Below are 9,313 nucleotides of genomic sequence, written 5' to 3' on the forward strand. Positions count from 1 at the left end.
AGCACTTGGCGTTGACAGCCTCCACTGCCTCCTCTGCATCCTGCAGCCTCTGAGCCAGCTTCTTCCTGCAGCAGGGGAAGTAGGGAGGGTGGCCGGGAAGAGAGGAGTGGGGGGAATGGAGGAGGTAGGTTTGGACAAGAGGAAAACATGTGACTTTCAAAAGACTATCCTTGACTACCTAGAAGCATTCAGATAAGCCCGAGGTCAGGCTTCAGAGGCTGGGCGCTTGGCAGGCAAATCTTAGTAGCTGAGCATGAAGACACATAGCACCTGTGAGGACCAGAAGTCTGATTCTCTGGGCTGCATCAGCCCCGTTCCCCACAGCACCGTACCCCAGGTGGGAGCACTCAGCCCTCAGACAAACCTTTTGTTCGTCTTATATTCGGATGAGAAACATAACGCGAGCAAAAAGCTTCCCTGAGAGGAGCAGGAGGTGGGGGTGCCTAAGAGTCCCCTACATGTGGACTACTGAACCTCAGCCAGGGCTGCAGAGGAGCCTCAGCCAGGGATGGTTACCAGGACTCACTTGGCTTCCTCCAGCTCCTCCGTCCTCTGTATGGCGTCTGTCTCATACTTGGTCCTCCACTGGGCCACCTCTGAGTTGGCTTTGGACAGGACACGCTGTAGCTCGGCCTTGGCCTCTGTCTCCTCCTCATACTGTTCCCGCAGCAGGTCACAATCATGCCTGGCTGACTGCAGTGCATGGGCCAGAGCGTTCTTGGCCTGGGAAGAGGTAGGCATCAAGGAAATGGGTCAGCTTTTTCCTCTGCCATCCCTTGACCCCAATCTCAACATGTCTGTCCCTTGGCCACATCTACCTCCAACTCTCCAGTGAACCTGGTGTAGTTTGCTGAGCAAGAATGACCCTAAATAATGAAGCAGTGCCGCACTGTTTACAAAGTTCTGTGCCCGCTGCCCGATGTTCCTTGCAACAGATCTGATCACCCAGTGCATTTATAGGAGCAAACAGAGAAATCAGGAAGTTTTCCTTAAGATCACCACACTGTAAGAGATAGGTTAGTACTGAGCTTTGGGGTTTTGTAGGGAGGAGTTGGGATGTTTGTACATGTGTGGGTGGGGCTGAAGTCAACCATGGGTATCATTTCACAGGCACTGTTTACCATATTTTTTTGAGACAAAGTCTGTCACTGAGACCTCAGGATCACCAATTTGGCTGGGCTGATGTGATGATTTTAGAATTTTGGTTTCTTAAAAAAAATCCCACAGAAATATTATAAAAATGTGTGTTTGTTTTAATCCCAGGAGTGGGATATGGGGCTGCTTCAGCTTGTCCACAGCAGCTGACTATGATTTGCCTCATGCTCTAGCAGTGGTATGATTTTGCCATCTGCAGATAGTTTCTGCAATTGTGTGACATTTGAAATTCTAGGGACTTTTCAGAGGGTATATAAATGCTAGGGCTCAGAGAGGTAGGGTTGGATGTTGGGGGTTGTTGGTCATTGTTGGTTGCTGTTGGTCACTGTTGCTCGAGGTTTGTTAAGTAGTCATGTGCAAAGAAGAAACTAGAAGGAGAGGAGGAGGTGGTGGAAGTATAAGAAGAAGGAGAAGCAGAAGAAGGAGAAGAAGAGGAAGAGGAGGAGGAGGAAGAAGAAAATAAGGAGGAAGAAGAGGAGGAAGAAGGGGAGGGAGCAAAAGAGGAGGAAGAAGAAAGAGAGGAGGAGGAAGAAGGAGAAGAAGAAGGAGAAGAAGAGGAAGAGGAGGAGGGAGCAGAAGATGAGGAAGAAGGGGAGGAGGAGGAAGAAGAAAATAAGGAGGAAGAAGGGGAGGGAGCAAAAGAGGAGGAAGAAGAAAGAGAGGAGGAGGAAGAAGGAGAAGAAGAAGGAGAAGGAGGAGAAGGAGAAATTAGATATCCTGATGGTGAAGATCAAACTTCCCCAGCAACAAACTCAACACCCCTAATCAGCGGGAAGTAGTCTAACAATAACATCGTCCTCTTTCCAACTTCGAATTTTATTCAGGGATCTCTTTCCTTTCCCCTTTATTCTTTCTTTTCTCTTATCTAGTGTTAGGGGGTTCAAAGGGTGGAAGAAAAGGGGTGGAGAAGGTTGGGAGGAAGAAGAATTCATAAAGCAGTAAAGGCAAGCCAACTGTCTGTCTCTGCCATCTCCGCGCTGGGATTACAAGTGCTGGCGTTTGAACTCAGGCCCAAACACCTTCATGCTCCTGAAGCAAGCACTTTACTGACTTAGCTATCTCCCCAGCCAGATTCCCTTGGGAGGCAGAGGCAGGCAGATTTCTGAGTTCGAGGCCAGCCTGGTCTACAGAGTGAGTTCCAGGATAGCCAGGGCTACACAGAGAAACCCTGTCTTGAAAAACCAAAAACCAAAAACCAAAACCAAAACCAAAACCAAAACCAAAACCAAACCAAACCAAACCAAAACAACAACAACAAAAAACTCAGGGTCTTAAGCTCTTTACCATAGGGATAGACTTCAGATTGCTCTCATAAACCTAGGACCCCTTTGTGTGGTCCCTGCACCCACATCTGCAACCAAGAAGGCCAAATCCCATCTCCTCAGATCAGAGACTCTCAACCTACCTAATGCTGTGACCTTTAAAACAGTTCTGCACATTGTGGTGGCCCTCAACCATAAAATTATTTTCATTGCTACTTCATAGCTATAATTTACTACTGTTCTAGATCTTAATGTAAATGTCTGATATGAATGATATCTAATATTTGACCCCAAAGAGGTCACAACCCAGAGGCTGAGAATCGCTACCTTAGATAATTTCCTCTCTACCTCCTTACCCTCCCACTCCCCACCCCTGCACAGCAGTAGGCCGGCAAAGGGCCTCTCTCAGCCTGGGGAACAGATTTTAAAAGATACTTAGTAAAGGCTGGGTTGTTACTTCTTTTTTTACAGTTTGTAGAGAATTGTGGACCAGACAAGCCTCGTTCTTAGAGAAGAAAGAGATGCAGATTCGAGGCCAATTGGTGCATTCTATGCTTGGACCCTGCACAGAGTCCAGGCCTTACCTTGACCTCCTCCTCCAGTTGCCTCTTGAGGTCCTCCAGCTGCTGTGTATACGTGAGCTTGCCTCGGGTCAGCTGAGAGATCAGAGCCTCCTTCTCGTCCAGCTGCCGGGACAGCTCCCCTGGGGAGGCACCAAGGTACCTTCAGCCCCTCTCCACCCTCAACCTTGCCCCTAACCCTTAGGTTCCCTTCTCTGTAGGCCTGTGAGAGGGCATGTACACCCAAGGCCAGGATGGCTCAGGAGGTTGGGGACCATGGAGCTCCAACCCTGGGCTCACCGTTCTCTGTCTGCAGCTTGGCCCGCTGGCTGGTGAGGTCATTGACAGAACGCTGTGTCTCCTCAGCCTTGCTCCGGTGCTCATTCATCTGGTCTTCCAAGGTCCGGCACATCTTCTCCAGGTTAGCCTGAGAGAGGAGGGAGTTACAGAGTAGGTGCAGGAAGGGACTAAAATGGACTAAGGATTGCAATCAAAGAGAAAACCAAAGAAGGTGGGGGGGGGGGCAACCAGATGAGCCGTCAAGGAAGAAAGAGGATGGACACCGGAAGCAGATGGAGGGGATTAGAGGAGGGTCTGCTGAGAGGGCCCACCTTGGCCTTGATGATCTGCTCCATGTTGGAGGTGACATCATCCAGCTCCAGCTTGAACTCACTCTTCTCTTTCTCCAGCTTCTGCTTCACCCGCTGTAGGTTGTCTATCTGCTCGCCCAGCTCAGCCACACTGTCCGCATGCTTCTTGCGCAGGGCAGCGGCCGTGGCTTCGTGCTGCAGCGTGGCCTCCTCCAGGTCCCGTCGCATCTTCTGGAACTCAGCCTCGCGCTTCTTGTTCATCTCTATCTGCACGGATGTAGCCCCACCGGCCTCCTCCAGCCTCTCACTGATCTCCTCCAGCTCCCGGGACAGGTCAGAGCGCAGCTTCTCCACCTTGGCCCTGGCTGTGCGCTCGGCCTCCAGCTCCTCCTCCAGCTCCTCGATGCGTGCCTAGCCAGGGACACGGAAGGGTCAGATCTGCTTCTGGGAGCCCTCCATTGAGGCCAGCCTTGGGGCTCTAAAAGACCCCTGGCTTATGAGAACAGCAAGCAAGTTTGATGTGTTACTGGAGAGGTGGACATAGAAAGATTTGGGAGAAGGTGTCTTGCACAGCCTAGTCAGCTTTCCTTTAGGCCTGAGCATTCCGCATTCTCTTTATTAGAAGGAAGCAGATCTCTTAGAGAAGGCCAAAAAAAAACCCAATCTGTGTCTCATGGGTTTTTGCAAGCAGTTTAGTGGGGGAAAGTAGCAAAAGTGTAACCGAGAAAACCACACCTGTTCGATAAAATAGCTAAAGACCTAATTCAACGCCTGCTACAGAGGAAAGAACCATAAAGGCTGAAGGGACCTCAAAAGTCACCACCAGGTGACAGGGTGGCCATGGGCACTCAGAGGTCTGCAGTGGAGTTCTGTATTCTCTTGACTAGACATACTGAGACACAAAACCAGGAGTCCTGCCATCTAGAGCTCTCCCCACTCCCGGGGTCTCTTCCTGTGTCTTCCTTGGATCATACAAGCCCCAACTGGAAGCCTTGTTTATTTTATCTCCTTTTACAGGCACTCAGTTCTGTGATGCAGGAGTAGCACACCCTGGAGAGGGATCCGGGGAAGCTGAGAGCCAGCCGGGGACGCCATATCGGCTGCAGCCTCTAGCCTTACCTGAAGCTCTTTGAGCTTCTTCTGCAGCTGGCTGCCCAGGGCCTGCTCATCCTCAATCCTGGCATTGAGTGCATTTAACTCAAAGTCCTTCCTGTAGGGAAGAAAGGGGGTGGGGTAGCAGGCCAGGTAGGCACCTGTGTATCCTCCAGAGATTGGTGACTATAAAACCAATAAAGTGCAGGCAAAAAATACTTCCAAGAGTGATTTAGGATGTCCAAAGGATAACACCTGCTGTCAGGTTCAAGTCCAGAAAGAAGATAATGAAAAGCCCTGTAGCAGGGTAGTGGGGTGGGGCTCTGTGGGGCTTTCCCCTCTTTTTAAAATTTATTATTTATTTATTTATTTATTTATTTATTTATTTAATGTATGAGCATACACTGTTGATGTCCTCAGACACACCAGAAGAGAGCATTGGAGCCCATAACAGATTGTTGTGAGCCACCATGTGGTTGCTGGGAATTGAACTCAGGACCTCAGGAAGAGCAGTCAGTGCTCTTAACTACTGAGCTGTCTCTCCAGCCTAGGCATTCTCCTCTGTGAAGTAATGAGACTATTGCAAAGGCCCTTTTTTCTTTTCTTTCTCTTTGGTACTGGTGGCCTTTAACTTGTTACTGTTAGCTTAAGCGACTCAGTTGCTTCTTTTTTTTTTTTTTTTTTTTTTTTTTTTTTTTTTAAATTGGTGTATATTCACTGCACACAGTACTGGGATCACAAGGGTTTCTCACACGAGATCATGCGCCTTGAGCATGCTCACTTCCCTCTCCACTCCTTAACCTTTCTGAGTCTTAGCTGTCTCTCTGGTAAAATAGGATGACGGATACCAACTTTGTAAGGATTCTGGGGAGGACAGGGGAGAGTGATGTTCTTCCAGAAGAAGCAAGATCAGTTCTCAGCACTCACACCATGCAGTTCACAACTGCCTGATAGGCCAGCTCCAAGGGGTCTGGTGCCCTCTTCCAACTTCTGTGAGCAGTGCATACACACACACACACACACACACTTAAAAATAAAATATAAAAGAAGGGAGGTTGAAAACCCACTGGGACCATATGTCATTCACTCATTCATTCAGCAAACTCTGTGCCTAGGGAAGTGTGAAGACTCCTATGCAAATACAAGTTGAAGTACTATCAGATCCTCAAATATCAAAATATGTTTTTGCAGTTCACTATTCACCAAGTCTGTGTGTGCGCCTTCGGGAAGGACTTGCAATAAAGATTGGAATTAGAATCTGCCTAGAAAAAAGAAATTACCCAACCCTTTCATTTTTTAAACAGCAGAGCAATTCCTTTGAAATCATATGCAGCCTTCCTCCCTATCCGTCCAAGTGCTCATAAATGAAGCAAGCTTTTACTTTCACCTCTCCCAAGAGCCCAGCAGGGACAAGAGAGATCCAACCGAGACTCCTTGCTAGGGAGGACCATGGGACCTGATGTGTGGGCTAGGGAGCCTTTACCCCCAGTTTGAGCACCCATTGCCTCTCAGGATGGCCTTTGCTTGGGTTGGCCTGTACTGCAGTGAGCTGAACTGGGCTGGAGAAAGGGCCCTGGAAGTATGGAACACGGTACTTTTTGAGTCGTTCATCCAACTGCTGCTTGTCGTTCTCCAGATCCATGATGCTCTCCTGCGTCAGCTTCAGGTCACCCTCCAGCTTCCTCTTTGCTCGCTCCAGGTCCATGCGCACCTTCTTCTCCTGCTCCAGGGATCCTTCCAGCTGGCAGAGAAAAGGGCCAGCTATGAACCACAAGGTAGGACATCTTGACCTGAGTTTTGTTTGTCTATATTTTGGAAATCTTTAGAGAATCCAGGACTTTGGACACTTCCCTAGAAAGAACCAATGTTTCCAGGGAACCACGAGAATGTCTAGACTGCAAGGTTTGCTCAATAGATTATTTTGTGAATGAATGAATGTGGGATAAGATTCTAAAGCCATAATCATTCATTCATTCAGCATCCTGTAAGTACCTACGGGTTCCAGGCTCTGTGCAGGGTACTGGAGACACAAAACTGAGTAAACTCAAGTGCCCGTCTGAGGGGAGCTCTTAGTCCTGCGACTGAGACAGATACTGGGTTATCAGGGCAGAATGGCAAGGGAGCCAATGGACAGATACACATTTGAAAGAACAATGGTCATCTGGGACCAGACTCTGCCAAGATCCTCCTCAAAAGTCTAACGATTTACCAAAGAGATATATGGTATTCTCATACGGTATATAAGATAATCCTCTAAACCCTGTGGCCAAAGACAGAGTTATGTGGGTTTAAATTTTTAACTTAAAAGCTTAATTAGATAAAAAGCCAGCCCAGGCTGGGCATTGTGGCACATGCTTTATTACTCCCAGTACTCAGGAGGCAGAGGCAGGAGGATCTCTGTAAGTTTGAGGCCAGGATCATCTACAGAATGAGTTCCAAGACAGCCATGGCTACACAAAGAAACTCTACCTTGAAACATAAAAAACAAAACAGAGAAACTACCCCTGTTCTTGATCATAACAGTGAGATTAGATACTTTTGGGGGGGGTTGATAACCCTCATGCTTTCTAGCCTCCAGTTTTATTCTGGGAAGATGTCAATAGCCTAAAGACTTTCCAGTGCTCCAACACCCCCACCCAAACACAGCCATTCGCACATACCTCTCAGCACAGAAAGGCATGCTACATCTAAGCCCATTATGCCCAGTCTGCTTACATCATCCACCTGCTGTTCCAGCTTGACCTTGGCCTTGGTTAGAGTATTGACCTTGTCTTCCTCAGCCTGCAGGTCATCCAGAGCCTGCTGGTGAGCCTCTTGCAGAGCTTTCTTCTCCTTTGTCAGCTTGACAATGATCTCATCCAAACCAGCCATCTCCTCTGTCAGGTTTTTCACCTGCCAAACACAAATTCCACATTCCCTTTAAGTCAAAGGACACCATCCTGGAGACACCTAGAGGAACCTCCAAGCTACCTTAAGAAACATGCTGTGGTTTGGAACCGGAGGGAGCTGGCCTCACCTTGTTCTCTGTTGCATGCTTTTCCTTCTCCACCTTGGCCAGAGTCAGCTCCAGGTCATCAATATCCCTCTTGAGCTCCGAGCACTCATCTTCCAGCTTGCGCTTCTTGGCAGTGAGCTCAGCGTTCATCTCCTCCTCATCCTCCAGCCTCTCCGTCATTTCCTTCACCTTGGCCTCCAGCTGGATCTTGTTCTTGATCAGTTGGTCACAGCGCTCCTCTGCATCCGCTAGGTTGTCTTGTTCCTGGGGGCAAGGAACAGAATGGGGAGCTGGTCAGAGAAGACAGGCCCTTGTCCTCACAGGTAGAGGGGAGAGGTACAATAGCCAGATAGGAGAGGGACCCCGCCTTATTCCCATCTGAGAAGAACCTCAGGAGGCTAAGGAGGCAGGTTTAGGATGGTCTGGCTTGGGAGCACTAGGGAGAGGAGCAGAGGAGGGAAGTCAAAGTCTTCACATGGCGTTTTCCTCTAGTTTCCTCGCTTTCTAAGGAACTGCATTGACTGATGTTACACCCTGCGAATTTTAACCTATGAAAGAGGCAGGTGGGTCCTGTCTAAACTCAAGAAATTTAAGCTCATAGATGATTTATAGTTTCCCCTAAGATCTATCTCTCTTTTTCTCCTTGTGTGTGTGTGTGTGTGTGTGTGTGTGTGTATGTGTGTATACCTGTATATTTTTGAGACAGGATCTCTTATAGCCTAGGCTGGTCTTATACTCACTCTATAACCAATGCTAACCTTGAACTCCTGATTCTCCTGCCTCCATCTCCCAAGTGCTGGGATAACAGACGTGTGCCACCATATATGCCCAAGCCTACATATTTAAAAGGGGATTCTTTTTTAATCTTTTTTTCCTTCTGAGGAGGTCTTTGAAAGTGTGCTACCAGAATCCTCAGCCTATGAGCGACAAGATTGTACATTCCTAGGTAGAGAGAGGTATGGGATTGTGGGGAGCATGGCCAAAGCATGAGGAGGAGCTAACAATGTCCATGTGGCCTCACCGCCTGCACTTGGAGCTGCAGGTCATTCTTCTCCTGCAGCAGGGACACCATCTTCTCCTCCAGCTCCTTGCGGCGAGCCTCAGACTTCTCTAGTGCATCTTTGACCCGCCCAAACTCCTCCTTCATGTTAGCCATCTCCTTCTCTGTCTCTGCGCTCTTCAGCAGCGGCTTGATCTTGAAGTAGAGCTTCATCCATGGCCAATTCTTGACCCCCATGAAGGCTCGAATGTTCCACTGGATAATCAGCAGGGAGTCTCTGCAGGCAGGATGAGGAGAGCGATATGGAGCTTCCCCTGGTCCTTCCCATCTGAGGCCCATATTCCTAGGTAAATCCCCCTTTCCTTCATTTATTTCACCCTCTCTGAGGTCCTCAAAAAGCTAAGGACCAGCTTGTGTTCATATGATCCCTCCTAATGATTTCTTCCTGCTGGGCTCACTGAAGTCTTTCTCTTGACGCTGTCACTCAATTAGCCTGAACCCCAGGAGGGCTAGGGATCTCCTTTAAAGATCTCTCACCTGCGCTCCAGCAGCTTCTTGAACTCCATTCTGGAAAGCACACCTCGGGATTGGGCCTGGATTCTGGTGATGATGCGGCTCAGCCTCTCATCCCGCATCTCCTCCAGCAGACCCAGCAGACC

The 9,313-nt window shown here is 48.7% G+C and overlaps 1 protein-coding gene across 1 annotated transcript in view; it reads right to left on the reverse strand.

The window, feature by feature from the left end:
- Positions 1 to 9,313, reverse strand: part of LOC116084149 (myosin-7) — a 22,565-nt gene that overhangs the window by 4,861 nt on the left and 8,391 nt on the right. The window contains exons 15-25 of the mRNA XM_031361004.1: positions 9,192 to 9,311; positions 8,676 to 8,931; positions 7,676 to 7,918; positions 7,375 to 7,551; positions 6,255 to 6,400; positions 4,687 to 4,777; positions 3,589 to 3,978; positions 3,278 to 3,404; positions 3,002 to 3,120; positions 527 to 723; positions 6 to 65 (exon numbers count right to left, since the gene is read on the reverse strand). Coding sequence (XP_031216864.1) covers positions 6 to 65; positions 527 to 723; positions 3,002 to 3,120; positions 3,278 to 3,404; positions 3,589 to 3,978; positions 4,687 to 4,777; positions 6,255 to 6,400; positions 7,375 to 7,551; positions 7,676 to 7,918; positions 8,676 to 8,931; positions 9,192 to 9,311 — 1,926 coding nt within the window. The remainder of the gene's footprint in view (positions 1 to 5; positions 66 to 526; positions 724 to 3,001; positions 3,121 to 3,277; positions 3,405 to 3,588; positions 3,979 to 4,686; positions 4,778 to 6,254; positions 6,401 to 7,374; positions 7,552 to 7,675; positions 7,919 to 8,675; positions 8,932 to 9,191; positions 9,312 to 9,313) is intronic.

This window comes from Mastomys coucha, unplaced genomic scaffold (assembly GCF_008632895.1).
Source record: "Mastomys coucha isolate ucsf_1 unplaced genomic scaffold, UCSF_Mcou_1 pScaffold9, whole genome shotgun sequence".
Lineage (NCBI taxonomy): Eukaryota > Metazoa > Chordata > Mammalia > Rodentia > Muridae > Mastomys > Mastomys coucha.